At 35.9% G+C, this 22,358-nt stretch overlaps 2 protein-coding genes across 5 annotated transcripts; both read left to right on the top strand.

The window, feature by feature from the left end:
* The first annotated feature begins 53 nt into the window (after positions 1-53).
* On the top strand, positions 54-9,207 carry LOC127934698 (protein adenylyltransferase SelO-1, mitochondrial-like). Of its 4 annotated transcripts, none has more exons than XM_052532238.1 (10): positions 54-192; positions 328-816; positions 991-1,194; positions 1,635-1,812; positions 2,356-2,486; positions 2,572-2,849; positions 2,995-3,163; positions 4,201-4,386; positions 6,291-6,447; positions 7,932-9,207. In XM_052532238.1, exons 2-10 carry the CDS (start codon positions 347-349, stop codon positions 8,148-8,150), a joined length of 1,992 nt encoding a protein of 663 aa, XP_052388198.1. In that variant the 5' UTR covers positions 54-192; positions 328-346; the 3' UTR covers positions 8,151-9,207. The 4 variants fall into 4 exon arrangements, with proteins under 4 accessions (XP_052388198.1, XP_052388199.1, XP_052388200.1 ...); XM_052532240.1 differs by having other exon boundaries at positions 170-187; XM_052532239.1 differs by having other exon boundaries at positions 155-816.
* A 2,136-nt stretch (positions 9,208-11,343) lies between these two features.
* LOC127934697 (mitogen-activated protein kinase 12-like) lies at positions 11,344-18,366 on the top strand. The gene is made up of 12 exons (XM_052532236.1): positions 11,344-12,823; positions 14,306-14,435; positions 14,561-14,619; positions 14,730-14,841; positions 14,917-14,946; positions 15,035-15,082; positions 15,163-15,277; positions 15,552-15,623; positions 15,896-15,975; positions 16,076-16,154; positions 16,676-16,849; positions 17,620-18,366. Exons 1-12 carry the CDS (start codon positions 12,705-12,707, stop codon positions 17,691-17,693), a joined length of 1,092 nt encoding a protein of 363 aa, XP_052388196.1. The 5' UTR covers positions 11,344-12,704; the 3' UTR covers positions 17,694-18,366.
* The last annotated feature ends 3,992 nt before the right edge of the window (positions 18,367-22,358 follow it).

The raw sequence follows: 22,358 nt of genomic DNA, 5'->3' as shown, positions 1-22,358 counted from the left end.
ATGCACATTCTATATTATAAACAAATACAAAGCAAAATGCTGTAATTTTCACTTTTCGTTGAAATTAAGTGCGGACTGAATAAACGTTCTAATCTTATGTGTTTGTTTCTAGGGGGAACAAAAACAACGACGGACCAGATTTCTGTCTGCAGCCTGGACGTTTGAGGACGTCTTGGTTCTCTTCGCAGTTACGTAAGGATGACTGTAATTTTTCATTAGTCTGGTTAACTAACAAGCTTTGTTAGAGATCAGTACAGTGTTAATGGCTCCTGCTGGAGTGCGTTTAACGCGGCTTTCAATTATATGTTCCGGTGTTGTTTTACGTAGATCGCTCTCACATGCGGGGATGGAAGACATGGGCGTAAACACGAGCCGCTCTTGCCTTGAGCGACTGGAGTTTGACAATGTTGCTCTTAAAAAACTTCCACTGGACCCTTCCACCGAACTAGGGGTCAGACAGGTCCGGGGGGCCTGCTTCTCTAGAGTTCAACCCACCCCTCTCAAGAACCCAAAGTCTGTGGCAGTCTCAGGTCCGGCTCTGGCACTGCTGGGTCTTGATGCTGATGAGGTTCTGAAAGATCCACTAGGCCCAGAGTATCTCAGTGGATCTAAAGTGATGCCAGGATCAGAGCCTGCTGCCCATTGCTACTGCGGGCACCAGTTTGGACAGTTTGCAGGACAGCTTGGGGACGGAGCTGCATGTTATCTAGGAGAAGTGAAAGCCCCGGTGGATCAGAGCCCTGAATTACTGCTTGAGAATCCCACTGGACACTGGGAGATTCAGGTGAAGGGTGCTGGACTGACACCATACTCTCGGTAAGCCTTCTATTGCATTTTCACCGCTGCTTTGTCAACATTTTATGTGCTACATCATGTTGATTATCTTCTTTGACTGTTCGAAATGATAATCCAGGAGATGTCAGTTCCACTTTACTATTCTTTCCTTTTCTTAAGTTCTTTGTAAAATTTTGTCCGTTGTGTTCTTTTTAGACAGGCAGATGGGCGAAAGGTTTTGCGCTCCAGCATACGTGAGTTCCTGTGCAGTGAGGCAATTTTTGCCTTGGGCGTCCCAACAACAAGAGCTGGGTCAGTAGTGACGTCAGATTCACGAGTCATGAGGGATGTCTTCTACGATGGCAATCCACGCATGGAAAGATGCTCTGTGGTCTTGCGCATTGCTCCCAGCTTTATTAGGTAATCTTTTGTTGTTTTTTGTACCTAAATGCTTTCTAGAGTAAGTGTTACTTTAGTGTTATTTATGTACTATTATTATTTATTAATGTGTGTATGTTTTAAGGTTTTAGTAATTTTATGTGCTTTCTTCAATATCATTTTTCATTTTAATTTTAGATCTTGAACTTATTTTAATTTACTATTCAAGGAACATTGTCTTATTTTAATTTCAAATCAAATATTCATGTTTCTGTTTTTATTTCAGCTTTATTTAATTAGTTGAAATCGTTTTGGCTAATAATAACAACAACTGTCTTAACTATCTCTTTTTGACATTGATTTACAGTACTTACAGTTTTAGATCTATCATTGAAATAGTGTCCCTTGTAAAGGTATTTTAGGTCTAGCCGTCATTGTTCTAGAATCTAGATGTTAAGATATTAACCTGATTCTTGATGTAGGTTTGGATCGTTCGAGATCTTCAAACGAGCCGATGAGTTCACTGGCCGTCAAGGTCCCAGCTATGGCCACGATGAGATCAGAACCCAGATGCTGGATTATGTCATAGAGAGCTTCTACCCAGAGATCCATCAGAACCACTCAGACCGCATTGAGAGGAATACTGCTTTCTTCAGAGAGGTAGACTGAGGTCTATTTATTGCTTTTAATAATACCATTGCAGCGGTTGTGGTACTGAGCCATTTAAACTCCACATAATAGTTTTTTTTTATTATTATTCCAGCAGTTTGTTGGTCTCATGCAATCATCTTATAATCAAAGACCTTATTTACATGGGTGACTTTGACAGGCTAACATCATCAGATTTAGCTTTTTATCCACTGAGGCTATATTAAAGCATGTTAGCACTGAGCAGTGATTAAATAAGATAATAAATAAAAAATTTGATTTCCTTTAAATAGAACTATTGTACATTGAAACTTATTTGTGACTTGCTTCTGAGTGTAAATACTAACTCAATGTTTCATTCTAATTCTTATTCTATTTTTTTCCCTAAAATATTTATTTGTCTATTAATTTTATAATGGCAGATCAAGCTTAGATAAGACACGATATAATGGGATCTTATATGGGAATTTTAGATAAATCATTCGATATCAGAGATAACTTTCCGTCTTTATTGTGCTTTTCTATATGTACTTGAATATGCACTTTTATTACTAGGTTACTTTACGAACAGCGAGGCTGGTGGCTCAGTGGCAGTGTGTGGGTTTCTGTCATGGAGTCCTCAATACTGATAACATGAGCATCCTGGGCCTGACTTTGGACTATGGGCCTTTCGGCTTCATGGACCGGTAAAGTCTGACATTATTCCCACTGTTTAACAATCATTTGCGCTCATCACCATCAATTTCCTTGTTGTTGTTTTTTTCTTTCTAGTTTTGACCCAGATTTCATCTGTAATGCTTCCGATGCTTCAGGCCGGTATACTTACCAAGCCCAGCCGGCCATCTGCCGCTGGAATTTAGCTCGGCTCGCTGAAGCCCTGGAACCTGATCTACCTCCGGACCGGGCCGAACAGGTGCTGGATGAGTACCTGCCTCTATACAATGGCTTCTATCTGAGCAACATGAGGAAGAAACTGGGTCTGCTGAGGAAGGAAGAACCAGAGGACGAGACACTCATCACAGAGCTTATGCAGACTATGCATAACACGGGTATGAAGATAGTATGAGGAACGATCATCCTTGAGCAATTGTGTTATACACGGTTCTGTAAAATGTCCTGATGTGTCAAATATATTAGAAAAGTGGGATCATTTTATTCTGTCTTTGATTTCTCTCTACCTTTTCTGCCTCTTAGGTGCGGATTTCACCAACACTTTCCGTAGCTTGAGTCAGATTTCCTGCCCACCACAGCAGGAGGGGGAAGATGAAAGTGAGGCTATAAAACAAGCCACAGAGCTTCTCCTGCAGCAGTGTGCCTCTCTAGAGGAGCTCAAAACTGCAAACAGACCCACCATGGATCCACGGTAACACCTCAGGGTATATTCTCATGTACACTACCATGCAAAAGTTTGTAGTCATGAAGAATTGTAAATGTTTTTGAAAGAGATCATGCTCTTATGCGCACCAGGGCTGCATTTATTTGATCTAATATACAGTAAAAACAGTTATATTGTGAAATTTATTACAATGTAAAATAATATTTTACTATATTTTAAAATGTAATGTGTTTCTGTGATGGCTAAGCTGAATTTTCAGCAGCATTGCTCCAGTCTTCAGTGTCATGTGATCCTTCAGAAATCATTCTAATATGCTGATTTGGTGCTCATGAAACATTATTAATGATTATTTATTAATGCTGAATTTTGGTGCTGAGTTTTGGTGCTTAATGTTTTTGTGAAAAGACTTTTTGTAAGTTTTTAAGGTCACTTTTGATCAGTTTAATGCATCCTTGCTGAATTTTTTTTTTTATAATAAAATAAATAACCAACCGTAGACCTTTAGATTAATGTATGTATTTAGAAATGTTTAGCATATAAAATGTAAATTGATTAATTGTGTATTAAACTATTTCCTCAAGCTCGTAAAAAAATGTGTTTTACCAACTAAAAGCAGAATGGCACACTGTTTTCATCGTCTACTTTAAAGTGGGAATAGACTTTTGGACTGCTGTTCAGAGCAAAAAGATTTGGGCAGGCCTTCAGATTTGCCTAAAATAATCAAGTGTTTTTATTGTTAACTAACAGTTTTACATTTCCCTTTCGAAGTATTTGTTATTTGAAATGAAGCTGACGTAAAAAAATATTAAATGTTTCTGGCAATTGAAATAAGAAAATAAATCTAAAACTAGAAACATAAATATTTACAAGAATAAAAACTAAAACACTAGGTGACAAAAGCACTCATCAAAATTAGTAAAACTAAAATTAAAATGAAGACTGACAATATCTATAATAGTATATATAATAGTATATAAAGAAAACTAACTGATAATATGGTCTAAAATGAAAAATAAATTGTTTGCATATTTATGTTGAGTGATCTTTTCTTTCCTTCAATATAGTGAACTTGCAATGCTGCTCTCCATGGCTCAGAGTAACCCTGCACTGTTCCAGATGATTTCAGACAGGAAGACAGTCGCCAGGCAGCTGGAAAGGCTCTCAAGATTGAAGGAGTTGATGGACACCACTACAGAACAACTAAGGGCCAAGCAGACTGAAGACTGGTCCCGCTGGATACAGAAATACAGGTACAGAAAGGAAGCTTTGAATTCTTCTGATGTGATGCATTCATTTCCAGTTGACAATTAAAAAAAAAAAAAAAAAAAAAAAATATATATATATATATATATATATATATATATATATATATATATATATATATACAGTATTGTTCAAAATAATAGCAGTACAATGTGACTAACCAGAATAATCAAGGTTTTTAGTATATTTTTTATTGCTACGTGGCAAACAAGTTACCAGTAGGTTCAGTAGATTGTCAGAAAACAAACAAGACCCAGCATTCATGATATGCACGCTCTTAAGGCTGTGCAATTGGGCAATTAGTTGAAAGGGGTGTGTTAAAAAAAATAGCAGTGTCTACCTTTGACTGTACAAACTCAAAACTATTTTGTACAAACATTTTTTTTTTCTGGGATTTAGCAATCCTGTGAATCACTAAACTAATATTTAGTTGTATGACCACAGTTTTTTAAAACTGCTTGACATCTGTGTGGCATGGAGTCAACCAACTTGTGGCACCTCTCAGCTGTTATTCCACTCCATGATTCTTTAACAACATTCCACAATTCATTCACATTTCTTGGTTTTGCTTCAGAAACAGCATTTTTGATATCACCCCACAAGTTCTCAATTGGATTAAGGTCTGGAGATTGGGCTGGCCACTCCATAACATTAATTTTGTTGGTTTGGAACCAAGACTTTGCCCGTTTACTAGTGTGTTTTGGGTCATTGTCTTGTTGAAACAACCATTTCAAGGGCATGTCCTCTTCAGCATAGGGCAACATGACCTCTTCAAGTATTTTAACATATGCAAACTGATCCATGATCCCTGGTATGCGATAAATAGGCCCAACACCATAGTAGGAGAAACATGCCCATATCATGATGCTTGCACCTCCATGCTTCACTGTCTTCACTGTGTACTGTGGCTTGAATTCAGAGTTTGGGGGTCGTCTCACAAACTGCCTGTGGCCCTTGGACCCAAAAAGAACAATTTTACTCTCATCAGTCCACAAAATGTTCCTCCATTTCTCTTTAGGCCAGTTGATGTGTTCTTTGGCAAATTGTAACCTCTTCTGCACATGCCTTTTTTTTAACAGAGGGACTTTGCGGGGGATTCTTGAAAATAGATTAGCTTCACACAGACGTCTTCTAACTGTCACAGTACTTACAGGTAACTCCAGACTGTCTTTGATCATCCTGGAGGTGATCATTGGCTGAGCCTTTGCCATTCTGGTTATTCTTCTATCCATTTTGATGGTTGTCTTCCGTTTTCTTCCACGTCTCTCTGGTTTTGCTCTCCATTTTAAGGCATTGGAGATCATTTTAGCTGAACAGCCTATCATTTTTTGCACCTCTTTATAGGTTTTCCCCTCTCTAATCAACTTTTTAATCAAAGTACGCTGTTCTTCTGAACAATGTCTTGAACGACCCATTTTCCTCAGCTTTCAAATGCATGTTCAACAAGTGTTGGCTTCATCCTTAAATAGGGGCCACCTGATTCACACCTGTTTCTTCACAAAATTGATGACCTCAGTGATTGAATGCCACACTGCTATTTTTTTGAACACACCCCTTTCAACTAATTCAACTAATTGCCCAATTGCACAGCCTTAAGAGCGTGCATATCATGAATGCTGGGTCTCATTTGTTTTCTGAGAATCTACTGAACCTACTGGTAACTTGTTTGCCACGTAGCAATAAAAAAATATACGAAAAACCTTGATTATTCTGGTTAGTCACATTGTACTGCTATTATTTTGAACAATACTGTATATATATATATTGTAAAGCAATGTTTTTTCAAGACCTTAAGAGGACTTGAAGAAGTATCGAATTCTTCAAAGTATTGAATAAGTATTTTTCCCTGCTACAATGTGCTTTTGCACTTATTGTCTCTCCAATTCCGAAGGCAGCGGCTTGCTTGTGAGTGTGAATCAGGGCTTGATATGAAAGAACTGCAGGAGGAGAGAGTACGCGAGATGAACAACAACAACCCGTATGTGGTTCTCAGAAACTACATCGCCCAGAATGCAGTAGAGGCAGCTGAAAATGATGACTTCTCAGAGGTGGGCCCTTACAAGCTTTGTTTTAGTTTTACTCTTTATTAAGAGACATGCACTATTGTTTTTCTTTTTCCTTTTTTTTTTATAAAATGAATGCTTTCATTCAATAAGGACATTCAATTGATCAAAAGTGACATTTTAGGAATTTTACATTTGTTATAAACGATTTTTTTAAATAAATTGTTATTTTATATATCTGTTCATCTAATAAAAATGAAAAAATAAAATAAACACACAAAGCACAACTTTTTTTAATAAAACAATCATGTGACACTGAAGACTGGATTAATGACTGCTGAAAATTGCATTTTAACATGCGTGATCCCTGGACCATAAAACCAGTCTTAAAATGAAAATGATGTCATTAATGACTCACCCTCATGTCGTTCCAAACCCGTGAGACCTCAGTTCATCTTAGGAACACAGTTTAAGATATTTTAGATTTAGTCTGTGAGCTCTCAGTCCCTCCATTGAAACTGTGTGTACGGTCTACTGTCCATGTCCAGGGTCTGTTGTGAGCGCGTTCACAACGCTGCAGTGACGCTGCTGATGTGTTATCTTTGTTATTGTGGGCACCAGAAAACACGCCAGCAGGGTTGTACATCAACTGTTTTAGCAGTTGCACTCACAACAGACACGGAAGAGAAGACAATGCTGAATAAAGTCTTCGTTTTTGCTATTTTTGAACAAAAATTTATTTTTGATGCTTCAACAAATTCTAATTGACCCTCTTATGTCACATTGGACTACTTTGATGATGTTTTTATAACCTTTCTGGACATGGACAATATACCGTACATACATTTTCAATGGAGGGACAGAAAGCTCTCTGACTAAATCTAAAATATCTTAAACTGTGTTCTGAAGATGAACGGAGGTCTCATGTGATTGGGACGACATGCGGATGAGTTATTAATGACAATTTTAATATTTGTGTGAACTAACCCTTTAAGTCACTGGGGAATATTTTTAGCAAAAGCCTAAAAAACATTGTATGGTTTAAAATGATAGATTTTTCTTTTATGCCAAAAATAATGAGGATATTAATTGAAGATCATGTTCCATGAAGATATTTTGTAAATTTCCTACCATAAAAATAAAAACTTTTTGATTAGTAATATGCATTGCTAAGAATTCATTTGGACAGCTTTTAATGTTATTTTCTAAGTATTGATTTATTTATTTTTTATTCAGCTTTCTGCTGATGTATAAATCTCAATTTCGAAAAATTGACACTTAAGACTGGTTTTGTGGTCCAGGGTCACATATATCAAAATCGTTTAAACATTTGCTGTAAATTGTAATATTTCACAATATTATCAAGAGACTTCAAAAACACACAAAAAAAGGTTATAAATATTATGGTGTCTTTTAAGTTAATGTTTTTTGTTTGTGATTTTTATAATTTCTCAATTTATGTTATTGTATGGAATAAATTCCATAAAGTCTTAAAAATCTGCATTTAAACTTTTTCTCAAATTCATTAGGTCCAGAGAGTTCTGAAAGTGTTGGAAAAGCCATTCTCCGTGCAGGAAGGTCTTGAAAAGCCAGGCTGGGTGGGAAGAGGAGGAGTGGTGGATTCAGTAGAAAGAGATGAGACTGGAGAAGAAGGGAATACTTCAGGAGCAGAGGCTCGAGTGCTCGTCCCATATGACAGCAAGCCCCCCGTGTGGGCCAATGAGATCTGTGTCACCTGATCATCATAAAACCTTCATGACAACTAACCTGCTCATTTAAGCAGAATCATCCTGCAGAAACTGTTGAGGTGTCATTGAAGGTATTAAAAGAGGTATTAAACTCCTGTCTACCAGTTAAAAACATGCAGTAAGATAATGTGTAGGGGGCTAAATGATAATTCAGCACATTTATCTCTGTATATTTGACTGGTTTCAAATGATGACTTAGACCCCCAGTCTAACCATGACAGGTCTGAGTCTGAAAGATAGAAGTTATTATGCCTTTACTTTAGATTTGAAGTGAAACGCACAAGCCATTGAGCAACCAAGTTCCAAAGCTTAAACGCACAAACAGATGTAATCACTTACTTAAAGGGTCTCGTTTTAAATAATGTAGTTATATATGAATGTAGCACTGATTTATTGATTAAGTACTTTAGAAGTGTACCTTTTACATTTTAATTTTGGAGCCAACAGAGGTAGCACTGTATTTTCATATGATCTGTCTATTCCAGAAATGCCATTTTGTTTTTAAATAATTAAAAGAACTTTCATGTCTTTAAGAATAGATTTTCAACAACTGTGAAGAAATTCTCAGACATTATGTAATTTTTATGAACTTCCCTTATGAATATGCAATATTTCTAAGATAAAGTACTCATTTAATAAACATAACAAATAGCAGCTATGTGTTCTAATTTTGTAAACCACGATTATTTCTGTGAAGATGATGTTTTGCAGTTGTAAAAGACATTTGGGTGAGAGTTTATGGGAAAGCTGCTTCTTTTATTTTCATTTAGGCTGGAATGTCTGTCTGTGCCTGGGGCCCAGTACTTAGGTAACATGTTAACACAGGTTCAGATATGCTCCTAAATATAATAAGGCAGATTTCAACAGTGTCAATTACATTGAACTCCTAAAACCCTCGTTTTAATGTTTTTCAAAGCTGTGTAATAACAAACATGCATCAGTTCACACATTCACTGAAGGATGATCATGTTCTTGCTTATTTTGTCTCAGTGACGCTACTCATGAATGGAAAGCTGTTTTGACATTTATTCCATTAAACCAACTGGCATATATTTTATGACGCATCCTTTTTTTAATTACTAGTAAGTAATTTAATAATGATTAGAAGACATTTTCAATTTCGCTAACATTAATTTGAATACTAAGTATTTATTCTGTTAGCATCTAGAATGTAGTATTACATATTAATTACATAATAATAATAATAATAATTACTACTAGTTGTCACTAGTAATTATCTCATTTTTACTTCTTTGGGAATCTGTGTTCAGATATCAGCTGTTAATTTCAGAGAGAGTGTTTACATAGCAGCATTTTCAACACAAAAAAAAAAAAAAAAATGCAGCACATCTCTTTAAATACTGCATCTTAAATAGAAGCAATTTGGCCCATATTTTACAGAGGCCAACACCTATTTCAATAAACAAATAAGTATTTTGCTCAGTTTATAATACTAATAACAATTATAATTAAATCAATTTCATAAGAAGTATAAAGGGCCGTTCACACCAAGAATGATAACTATAAAAATAACGATACTAGCGTCCACACCAGCGAACGATATTGTCTGTGTATTCTAAGCGGATGTGCGTCTGCTGCTTTAAATTCTCGAGCTCATTACAGGAGGATTGATTATGATTGGTTGGCAATGTTTTTATCGTTCATCAGAAAAAAAAAATTGTTCTGAAAGTGATTCAAACGATTTTGTTTCTCTTTGCCTTTATTGTTATAGTTTTGGTGTGGACTCCGCTATTCTTTAATATTGAGAACGATATTTAGAACTCTATCTTTATCGTTATCTTTATGGTTATTGTGCTTGGTGTGAACGGACCTTAAGAAGAGTTAATTTGTGGGTGGTTTTGGTGTCTTTGTTTCCATAGTGACAGAGTCTCCAGAGGGAGTGCCATTAAGCCTTTTCACACAAGCACAGTTTAAAACATTAGAGATCACATCTTCCCTTTGAACACAAGGCTCTCACAAGATGAACTGTAGGGCTGAATGGGAAAGTTATCAACGAATCTGCTCAGTAACTAATGATGAACGCACAATTTGCCGAGAAGCTTGCTTACGGTGGACTTAAAGGGACAGTTCACCCAAAAGTTAAAATTGTCATCGTTTATACACCCACAAGTTGTTGCAAACCTATAATAATTTATTTATTCTGTTGAACAGAAAAGAAGATACTTTAAATAATGTGGGTAACCAAACAGTTTCTGGTCCCCATTGACTCTACAACCATCAGCTGTTTAGTTGAGACATGTTCTTCAAAGTATCTTCTTTTATGTTCAACAGAAGAAAGAACTTTATGCAGGTTTAGAACAACCTGGGTAAATTATGACTAATTAAATTTTTGTATGAACCACACCTTTAAAGTGACAGATCCATGATTAATTGCTTCTAAAGGTATAGGCCTAATGTTTTATTAAAATCAGAGCTTGGTAGAAATTATTATATTATTAATTAATATAATTAATGTTAGACCCTATTAATTTATCATTGATATTAGTCAAATATATATAAACAAATAATCATATATGTCATACAATTTGGCATTTTAAAAAGTAAAACAAAATGCTAAATTGTTTAGATTAAAATTGGACAAATGATTACATAATGTAGTCCTAATTCAAGCAAATAAAAAAATATATATATTAAAAATGATGAGATTAAATCAAGGTAACAGCTGCAAAACTGTAAATAATAATAATAATAATAATTATAATCAAATTTAAAATAACAATATTAATGCGTTCTGCTGCAAGTTTACATACTTGCATAGTGCGAACTACGGGGGAGCTAGGGGGAGCTCGGCTCCCCTTAATAAGACATGGGCTCCCCTGAAAACGAGAAATTGCAAATTTTGGGGGGGTCTCAAAAAATATTGACAATATGAATATTTTGAAGTGCAATTTCAGTTGTGCAATGTGATCATGATGGATTATTAAGTGTAAAATAGCAAAAATATTATTCATTCATGCATGACGGCGATTAAAACCTAATTTACTTCAATAAAGATTACTATACATGCTATTCTTGTAATGAGCATCAAGGTGTGGGGGCGCGGCAAATTCCCCGTTAGTACGTCATATATTCGTAGAAAAAATAAACGTTGGAGGCCATTTATCACGCGCAAAGTACTTAATTCATTCTGCAGTTATAGCATCATAGCAATGATAGCAATGGTAAAAAGAAAACAAGGCAGTTTAATTAATTTTGGTTTTATTAAGAAATTGTGTAGTGATGACATTAATAGCACGACTGATTCACCTGCTGCAAACACTTATTAGACCTCCCGCCGCGCGCTCACTGTGATAACCAAGAAGCTGAAGAAAAGTTATCTCTGGCTGTAGTCGTAATAGCTCGTCAGAGGCCGGTGTAGAAGTCTAATCTGTTCCGCTCGGAATGTCTGTTTTTTTTTATTCATCTCGCAGTTGTTCTGTCATTTTTGTCTTATGTTTTTACATTTCAAGTTGAAAAACCTCTCGTCTTAAATTTATTTTCAAGTTTAGGATTTAGGATGGTATTTTGAACTATTTTACTTGCCGTATATCCAGTCATGCTTCTTGCACACGCTAGTTCTGATCGTACGTATAGTAACTCGGCAACTACGCAAGAATTGTAGTATGTTTGCGTAAAGGGAAACACATTCCGAGGGGAACAGAATCGACTGCTACACCGGTCACGATCCTAACTCCTCTTGCTCCGAGTGTTCTCTCCCATTAAACTTGAACAGCCAGCAGTGGAGAGACTGTAAGAAGCTTGGGGTGCATATCTTGTAAGGATGCAAAAAACATTCTTCTGTCTGAGAAGTTACCTGGAACGCACTTGTTTGAGGAGTGGATTAATGGGGGAATAAGCAACGCTGCTCAGAACAAGTTGAGAAAAAATATATATAAACAGGCTTTTTGTGGGTGGCTGTTTGTTTGCTGTTTGACCTATCAATTTGTGTCGATAAAGTATACACAGTAATGCATATACAGTTGTAGCTGTTATATATCTTTGTAAGTCATTGTAAGTCCTTTTTTGAGGCACTCGTGTCGATAAAATATAATAATAGTGCATACACTTGTAGCTGTCCTTATTTGAGGCACCCCCCCCCCCCCCCCGCGCCAAAAAAAAGTGGGCTCCCCCAGAGGACACGGTATAGTTCGAACACTGCATACTTGAGCATGTTTTTTTACGATTTATTGTTGAGCTATGAGTTCCTTACTGATTATTTGTGTCCTTGTGCCTTATTTTGCCACGGAAAGTGAACCCTATTATCTTAGAATATTAGTAAAACTGTGAAATATACTGGTCGCTATTTGGATACTTACTAATTTATTTTTTAAAGTATTGGTAATATTAAAATGGATGTAACTTTGGTTTACACACAACAGCTTTATGTCAAAACTGCTTGCCATACACACGGCCACGCCGGAGAGGGAGCGGTTACGCGGACACGCACGGTCTATGAACGCGCACAGGTAGAGTTCTATAAACAAGAGTTCAGGTTAACCTGGAAATCACAGTCGCGGTACTCGAGGAAGCAGATTTAAAGCGCCATTCACCAATATGTCTGACCTATCAAGACCTGGGTATTATCGCCAGGACGTAAATAAAACAATTTGGGAGGTACCGGAGAGATACAGAGATCTGAAACAGGTGGGGACCGGGGCATATGGTACAGTATGGTGAGTGTACTCTCATTTTCTGTATTTCCTGGAAAGAATCGTACTTTATATTTCAGAAACACTTCACTCTAGCAGATCCATGTATCTGGCGTCTATTCAAAACAAACGATGTGGAGAGCTAGTTAAGCGCTTGCCATACCAATAGCTTCTTTTGTTGTAAATTCTATTATGAGTTCGAAATTAATGTACATAATAGTTTTTATTTCTTTGCCACCTGCCACCACCCTTGTTAGTGATAAGTTATTTCATTTTTGCTGGTAACAAATTGTATTGCCATTGAATTCTGTGGGAATCTCTGGTTTAGATATTTATTGTTTGTTTTCCAGACGCTCGCCTCGAACCTGTTGCAGTTTTACTTGTAGCTATTTAAACAAATTCTAGTGTCTATTCTAGTTGTCGTAGACACTAGTTTTAACTTGAGGGATAGATTAAATAGACACTAGCCACTACGGGAATCAGTATCTAAATAGTAATTTCACTAGTCACTATTTGATTACTTAGTTGTTTTTTGTTGTTGTTTTTGAAACATTAAAATTGATAATACTTTGGTTTACATAACAGCTACAGGTGCTTCTCAATAAATTAGAGTGTCGTGGAAAAGTTCATTTATTTCAGTAATTCAACTCAAATTTTTAAACTTGTGTATTAAATAAATGAAATACACACAGAGTGAAGTAGTTTAAGCCTTTGGTTCTTTTGATTGTGATGATTTTGGCTCACATTTAACAAAAACCCACCAATTTACTTCTCAACAAATTAGAATACTTCATAAGACCAATAAACATTTTTTTAAAACATTTTTAGTGAACGTCGGCCTTCTGGAAAGTATGTTCATTTGCTGTACATGTACTCAATACTTGGCAGGGGCTCCTTTTGCTTTAATTACTGCTCCAATTCGGAATGGCATGGAGGTGATCAGTCTGCGGCACTGTTGAGGTGGTATGGAAGCCCAGGTATTGACCCCAGCCTCAGTCCATTCCTTGTAAAGGTCACTCAAATTATTGAATTGATTTTGCTTGATAACGTTATGAAGCTGTGGTTCTCTCAGCTGGTAGTCCATCTTTTTCTTTCACGCTTTTTCCTTCCACTCAACTTTCTGTTAACATGCTTGGATACAGCACTCTGTGAACAGCCAGCTTCTCTGGCAATGAATGTTTGTGGCTTACCCTCCGTGTGAAAGGTGTCAATGATTGTCTTGTGGACAACTGTCAGATCAGCAGTCTTCCCCATGATTGTGTAGCCCAGTGAACCAAACTGAGAGACCATTTTGAAGGCTCAGGAAACCTTAACAGGTGTTTTGAGTTGATTAGCTGATTGGCTTGTGACCATATTCTAATTTGTTGATTCTTATAGAGTTGGTGGTTTCTTTTTAAATGTGAGCCAAAATCATAACAATTAAAAGAACCAAAGACTTAAACTACTTCAGTCTGTGCATTTAATTTATTTAATATACAATTTTCAATTGTGTGATTTACTCCTCAGCTATGCATTTGACCGGAGGACAGGGGCAAAAGTGGCCATCAAGAAACTCCATCGTCCCTTCCAATCTGACCTGTTTGCCAAAAGAGCTTATCGGGAGCTCCGGCTGCTCAAACACATGAAGCATGATAATGTAGGCCACCAAAGATTGAAACTCCATGATGAGGGTTTCTCATATGACCTGTCATAAATGAACAGATTTGCAACTTCATGCTGTGCTGTGTTCAACAACCACTTTCTCTGGTTAAACCCTTACAGGTAATTGGGCTCCTGGATGTTTTCACTGCAGACCTTTCTCTAGACCGATTCCATGACTTGTGAGTATTTTACAAGTGATTTGACCATTTGGCCTAGCTGTGATTGTTTTGGATGTGTTGTGATTCTTGGATGCATGGCCATCATCTGATTCTCCCCATCTTTTGCACAGTTACTTGGTCATGCCTTTCATGGGTACTGATCTAGGAAAGTTAATGAAAATGGAAAGACTATCAGAGGACAGGGTCCAGTATCTGGTCTACCAAATATTGAGAGGACTCAAAGTGAGTATTGTATGTTTTTATTGATACTTACTTGCTCTGTCAAATATATTCCCATACATCTGTTTGTGTTCACAGTATATCCATGCTGCTGGAATCATTCACAGGGTGCGTAAGGTTGTTTTAATCATAAATACATACGCACACATGTATCTCTCATTGCAAAACCTCTGACTTCATCTGTTAAAACCTGCAGGATCTCAAACCAGGCAATCTGGCAATAAATGAGGAGTGTGAGCTTAAGGTATCTTGCAATGAAGTGGTATTTGCATATTCATGCTGTGTGCCTCTTGTAGAGATAAAGCCTTATGTCTTATATTACAGATCCTGGATTTTGGTCTAGCTCGGCAAGCAGACAGTGAAATGACGGGCTATGTTGTGACACGTTGGTACAGAGCACCTGAGGTCATTCTTAGCTGGATGCATTACACAAAGACCGGTTAGTTCCATGTTGCATGCACTAATCTTTATATCTTTATTTATTAGGATTAACTGGTTGCATGCATTTTTGGAGTATCAACTGAGGTTGCTCTGTACTGTATTGTGAAACACTAATCCATACTTTGATTAAAAACAAATGTTAATACTAAATAGAGATCAGTGTTAGTCTATTTTATTATATAGAAAATTCTGGATTAATGAAATAATGCACAATTGCTATTCAAACTGATGATAATACAGAGATATGTTTGTGTTTAAATGTTTCCCATCAGTGGACATCTGGTCAGTTGGATGCATCATGGCAGAGATGCTGCTAGGGAAACCACTATTCAAAGGAAATGACCGTATCCTTCCTCGCAGGAAAGCTGTTGATTTTATGCACAAATTTAGAAGAATATTGATTTTTCCAAAAACTTCTGCCATATGCACATAAACTGACAGTCACCATTGATAAGCTACTACTAAATATTGTAGAAACTTAATTTTCTGTACAGTTGCTTTGCAATGATTTTTATGGTAAAAAGCGCTATACAAATAAACTTGAATTTCTGATGTGCTGTTTATTTCCCTAAATCTCATCCCCAGTATATTTGAATCCTTGACCATTTTCTACCAGACCTGGATCAGCTGATGGAGATCATGAAGATTACAGGGACGCCCACAAAAGAGTTCACAGCCAAACTCCAGTCTGAAGATGTGCGTTTCAATCATATTTTCATACTAAGACTAGTTTGCAGACCTCTCACCAGATATATCGTGAGACGTTAAAATCTAAACCACATGATATTTATTCTAGGCTAGAAGCTACATAGCAAAGTTGCCAAAACTTAAAAAGAAAGATCTCCGGGCAATGTTACCAAATGTTAACCCACAAGGTAAGAGTGTGTCTCTCTTGCTTAATGCAGAAAGGGAATGAATGTGTATTTTTCAAATGAATTTAATCAGGGTTATCATATATTATGTAGTAGAGATATCATTATTATAACTACTCATGAGAAAGTATTTTAAAAAGCATTTTCATTTAAAATGCATGCAATTTGAGATTACATTGAAAATTTGTTCTGTAAAAACAAATTAACCACCAAAACCACCATTTTTAACTTGTGCAGAAAAGAGGTGAATTTTTGTTGTTGTTGTTAAAATTGAAAATGTTAACCTAAAATGTTGACGTGTATAAAATGTTCATAGCTTTTTATCAACTTCATTTACATTTATGCATTTGGCAGACGTTTTATTCAAAGCAACTTTTGACAACCCATGACTGTCGTGAATTGGTTTCCCAAGGAATGCAACTACGATTTGATCCAAGTACATCTTTCATGAATGCATTTGATGTAAACAAGTATGAATGTCACATAATTGTTTGTCATCGACGGTGTTTTGATCTCCTTCTCAGCGATTCATGTGTTAGAGAGCATGTTGCTCCTGGACCCTGAAAATAGAATAACAGCAGCAGAGGGACTGGCGCTTCCTTTCTTCTCCGATTTTCGTGAACCAGAGGAGGAGACCGAGGCCCCACCGTATGACCATTCACTGGATGAGGCTGAGCAGTCATTGGAGCAATGGAAAAGTAGGTTTGGGGTTGTTCCACACATGAACTTAAAACCTTTATATGAGTGACTTTAAATTCACAGTAACGGTGTAATGAATAAGGCAACCAGTTGTCACATGTCTCATTAGTTCAGTTTGTTTTCTCATTGGAAAAGATTGGGAGCAAATTTAGCATTTCATCCCTTGCTCATCAATGGATCTGCTGCAGTGAATGGGTGCCGTCAGAATGAGAGTTCAAACAGTTTATAACAACATCACAAGATTCCACAAGTAATGCACATGACTCCAGTCCATCAATTCAAGTCTAGTGAAGTTTAAAGCTGCATTCTTGTAATAAACTAATTCATCAAGACATTTGTAACTTCTGTTGAGTTTTAGTCCTCTGTCCGTAATATTGTCCAGTGAAAAGTCATCTGAATCAGGAAAGAAATATGCACAGATCAATCCCTGTGTAAGCAAAAATAGTTATGTCGATAAACAAATATGTTGATGGATTTTGATGTGAGGACAACAAGTGATGGACTTTTTTGACTTACTGACAGCTTTTCGCTTCACAAGACATTAATTGATTGACTGGAGTGGATTACTTTTGCATTACTGTGATGTTTTTATCAGCCGTTTGGACACATGCTGACGGCACCCTTTCACTGGGTACAATGATGAGACAACCTTAGTGTTTACTCTTATGTATGGGAAAGTTTATTCTAGAGAGTTAAGAAATAACCGGTTTTCCTTTTTTGTCTATTTTTCTGTCCGTCTCTGTTCCTTCTGTTCCCTCTTTAACCCCAGAACTCACCTTCACTGAAATTCTGACCTTCTATCCGGCACCAGCGGTGGCAGAATCTAAAGAGACGGCTCTCTGAGATGATTATTTTTACATCATCCAGGCTTTACTTATTATTATTTTTTTCCACTTTCCATATACAGACTTTGAACTATTTTTGTGAGTGAGTATGCCGTTTATTTGTAGCTTATTATCCTGTTGTTTGCTAGTGTTTGGCACAACTGAACTATTGGCAGACTAGCATCATTTTGAGTGAGCTGGAGATTTTACTACAAATCTTTGCAAGTATGTAAAGTAGCTATTTTTATTAGTAGTATTTTCTCAAGCAAATCACATCACTAGCAAACATTAATTCTGACACCAATACACTGGAGATAATTTCACTGAAATGCTGCATTATAAATAAGTGCATGTTTTATATGGTTCATGTTTAGTCCTAAAATAGAAAAAATTAAATAGAAAAACAGGTTTCAGGTTTTTGCCAAACCCCACAGCCAAATACTTCAGTGTCTACAAGAGTAATAACTGTACATTTTAAAACGGTCCAGAAAAATCACTATCAATGTTTATGGTATTCTATTTTTAAATCAGGTTTACAGAAAAAGAGAGGTAGAATGATTAAAAGATAATTTAATACATTTCCTGCTTGTGATGTTTCTAATTCTTATTCTTGGTTGTTGTTTTTAACTATATTTCTGTGTATTTGATGGTTGTACTTTAACTTGTTTGAGATTAAATGGAATTCTGGACAATGTCTCATGAAATCCAGCAGAGGGCGACATCTACACTTACTCTGCATTTTCTGTAAAAACGTTTCATATGAAGTTCTGTTTTTATTTATTTTATTAAATGTTTTCTCATGTAATTAATTTAGTAGTTAGTATTGATGCTACATGCCAATACTGTGAAGGTATGTACTGTAGTTTTTTTGTTTGTTTGTTTTTTAGCTCAAAGTGCTCAGTTAACCACTGAACTTCTAGTTTAGGGACACAGTTCCTTGTGCCATGTGAGTCTTTCTCTGTTCCTGTAGCCCGTATTTTAATACCTGGCCTTTTTTGGCCTCTGTTTAGAGTCCTTGTGTGGTTCATGTGGTCAGAGATTGTTCCTCAAGGAAAACAGAGGGGGAAACATACATTTTTCATCCTGCTTGCTTCTTGGCAGCCAGATGTACTGACGCTGAACGAAAGAGGAAGAGAAGACAGCAAGCAAAGCCTGCAAAGTTTCTTCTCTCATTGGTTTATTTAAAGAACTTCTCTGATTTGTTGACTCAAATATCTTTCCTTGTTTGTTAGAAAGTGTCTGAACAGCATAGAACTGAATACCAATAAGTCACTGAAGTTTAAAGCCGTTTCAAAATCTATTAAATCTACAAAATTTTATCTAGAAGGTTTTAAAGGAACGGTTCTCACCAAAATTACTAAAAACATGCAGCTTTTCATGGATTAGACACGTGAATTAGGCTATTTTGTGAATTGTTTTTTTTTTTTTTTAGCTGTTTGGACTCTCATTCTGACAGCAGCCATTCAACTGCAGAACATCCATTCATTAACAAATGGCGTAATGCAAAATTTCTCCAAATGTGTTCCAGTTAAGGGCATAATTTGAATGATGATACAGATACTTTATTTCTAATGCAATTACATTCAGACTTTTTAAGTGTCCAAATGCTTGCTGAGGCTACTGAATGTTTATACATATACAATTTCACAGATATCTCTTTAGACTGAGAAACTATGCCCAGTGAATAAACTGGTAGGATGTCCCTGTAAAGCCTCCCATCTTGTGCAACACTCCTGAAATGGGGTTAACATAATATTTAATTGCTTGCTTATGTTTGCATAGTTTAGATATATTATTGCATAAGTGAATTTGGCTTGGTTTTCTCAACATATACAATACTGTTCAAAAGTCTCTAATGCTGACCAAGGCTGCATTTATTTGATCAAAATTACAGTTATATAAAACTATTATTATTGCCATAATAAATTCTGAAAACATTTGTGCTGCTTGATTATTATTATTGTTATGAGTCAGGATTCTTTGATGAATAGAAAAATCAAACGAACAGTATTTATTTAAAATAGAAATTAGAAATATTTTGTAACATTATAAATGTTTTTACTGTCAAATTTGATCAATTTTGTATCCTTGTTGAATAAAAGTATTAATTTCTTAAAAAAAAGTAATAACCCCAACGATATAAACAGTTTGGATGGTAATATATTCGGACTGCATGACAAAAATACCAATATATGTACAGTATTTTCAAAATTTCAAAGTAGATTTCAAAGTAGATTCAAAATTTTTAAACTACAACACAGTAAAAAAAAAATGTATGTGAATGTAAATGGTGTATTTTCAATAAATGAAAAAAAGACAAATTAAACAATTATTTTCATTCATGAACATTTATATTGTGCTATTATTAACAGCTATTTTGCCTGTTAATAGAGTTTAAAAAATGCTTTTAAATATAAATCTTTTGGAACATTATGAAGATTGTCACATTTAAACAATTTAATGGATTCTGCTGATTATAGGTCTTAATTTGTTTCATTCATTAGAAAAAAATCTTACTGTCCCCAAACTTTTGAATAGCAGAGCACATTTTAAACTGTTTCTGAATTTAATAATCTCATAAGCAGTCTTAGTTGCACTGTGCAACACTGTCTATCTTACTCTCCTGCTTCATGCTCACTGCATATTTTACTGTTTACTTTCTCTCTGTCTCTTTCACAAGCACAGGGAGATGCACGTGCCTCCTCAATGTTTAGCTGATCTTGAGGAATCCTTTGGCTTAGCGGACTGTGCAAGAGGAAATTCCACCGGCTCAAGTGTGGATCAAGAACCCGGACTCCCTGCAGACTCAGCGAGGGCCCAGGAGGAATGAACCTGACGGTATACTGTACCACAGATGGTTCTCCTCCAGTCAGCAGACACATTATTGTTAGAATGGTATTTTAAGTATCACCATGCTCATAAAAATAACTGTAACCCAAAACGTGTGCATGATCTTAAGAAGTTTTTATTGTTTTCATTCCACATCATAATTCTCTTGATGAAGAATAATAAAGAAAGGGTGAGAGTGCACATATCGCAGATTATAATGCATCAGGACTGTTTTCAGAAAATATTTAGCACAGTATATGCTGTCTTTTTCATCTTTAAGTGTTCTCTGATGGATTGTATGTGTTTTATCATCCATAAGGCCCTAGAGAGTCATCATATGTAAAGGTTGCACTTGACTTGGCTCGACCAAACCTGTCAAAGTTGTAAGGTTTTCAGCTGCCTAAATACTGTGAAGGTCAGGTGTGGTTGCTTGATTTGATCTTCTTGGAGAAATTCAGCTGTTTTAAAGAACAGAATGTTCCTGGTTGGAAGTGATGTAAGAAGAATGCAACAACACACTCCTGCTTTGGAAAAGTTCTGGGGGACTTTTAGATTTTTTTAGCAGTATTCCAAGAAATTTTGGTCGTGGTTTTACTGTGGTCAGTTATAAGCAGTTGACTCATAAATTAACTGTATATCAAAACAGCTTTTCAATGGTTCACCAGACATTTGTTCTTTTGTCAGGAGAATACTTTGTTATTGCTGACATTCAGTTTCAGATTATGGCAAGTTCTTGATTATTATTATTGTGTGTGTGTGTGTGTGTGTGTGTGTGTGTGTGTGTGTGTGTGTGTGTGTGTGTGCGCGTGTGTGTGTGTGTGTGTGTGTGTGTGTGTTTTATTGATCCAAAATCAAAAGCCAAAATATCAATGTCCAAGCATGTATAAAGATAAAAATGCAATACTAAACTCAAACATAATATAAATTTTAGGCTCTATCTATCTATCTATCTATCTATCTATCTATCTATCTATCTATCTATCTATCTATCTATCTATCTATCTATCTATCTATCCTTAAAATTTAATGCTAAAGAAAAATGATGTAAACAATATAATAACAACACATGTATATATAAACAACATGCTTGCTAATTGTAAACTATCTTGTGTATCCTGTTAAGTGCTTTTGTAGAAACTGTGATGGAAAACAGTGGCTTAAAGTCAGAAAGTGTTCATTTGATATGGAACCTCTCCTGTTATTTCTCTACGGCAAGGTTACATAACTATATACTTACATAACATCCTTTACAGGATTTGGGGATTGAAGGTAAATCAGAATTTTATGGTAAAATAGCTTTATACCTGCATACAGTATGGCAACAGTACGTATGAGATGTGCTTGTGGAGATGACAGGGCGAATGTAGATGGATATATGTTACGCTGTGCAAGAGAGGAATGGAATGAATCTTTGCTCAGTTACTGTAGCTCTCAAGGGACAGTGTCCAGCAGCAAGGTCAACGTTTAGGATATACACTTTGCTCAATACAATTAGATCACAGTCCACTGTTTAGGAATTTCATTAGAGTTGCAAAATGTGCTGCTTTCTCTGCTTAGGACATTTCTAAACTATTTGAAATTAAGTACATTTAGCTGATTTTAAAGAGGAGTTTTAAAATCAGCTAATCAGAATTTTTCCATGTTTAACAGTTTTCTAATAAGTTCCCACATCCAAGATATTAGATTCATAATTTTTCTCTAAATCACACCAGTGCATTTTAAATGAAAGTTATGACTTCAAAAATGTTTAGCAATATTCAGCATTCAGAAACAGACCAAGATCCCTATATTATTAATAAAACAGAAAGAAAATTGGGTGAATATTTATTTATGTGGGACTATTAATGTGAAACAT

This window comes from Carassius gibelio, chromosome A18 (assembly GCF_023724105.1).
Source record: "Carassius gibelio isolate Cgi1373 ecotype wild population from Czech Republic chromosome A18, carGib1.2-hapl.c, whole genome shotgun sequence".
NCBI classification, from domain to species: Eukaryota; Metazoa; Chordata; class Actinopteri; order Cypriniformes; family Cyprinidae; genus Carassius; species Carassius gibelio.
The sequence above is the reverse complement of the archived record's forward strand: the minus strand, read 5'-3'. Positions and strand labels throughout refer to the sequence as shown.

What these genes read in the sequence shown, in the direction of transcription:
- LOC127934698 (XM_052532237.1), top strand. Translation starts at nt 263, where the DNA reads ATGGCTCCTGCTGGAGTGCGTTTAACGCGGCTTTCAATTATATGTTCC. An exon ending in CGCTGGATACAGAAATACAG is followed by an intron (nt 4,387 to 6,290) that starts GTACAGAAAGGA and finishes CCAATTCCGAAG; the next exon opens with GCAGCGGCTTGCTTGTGAGT. An exon ending in AAAATGATGACTTCTCAGAG is followed by an intron (nt 6,448 to 7,931) that starts GTGGGCCCTTAC and finishes CAAATTCATTAG; the next exon opens with GTCCAGAGAGTTCTGAAAGT.
- LOC127934697 (XM_052532236.1), top strand. Translation starts at nt 12,705, where the DNA reads ATGTCTGACCTATCAAGACCTGGGTATTATCGCCAGGACGTAAATAAA. An exon ending in AACACATGAAGCATGATAAT is followed by an intron (nt 14,436 to 14,560) that starts GTAGGCCACCAA and finishes AAACCCTTACAG; the next exon opens with GTAATTGGGCTCCTGGATGT. An exon ending in ATGAGGAGTGTGAGCTTAAG is followed by an intron (nt 15,083 to 15,162) that starts GTATCTTGCAAT and finishes CTTATATTACAG; the next exon opens with ATCCTGGATTTTGGTCTAGC.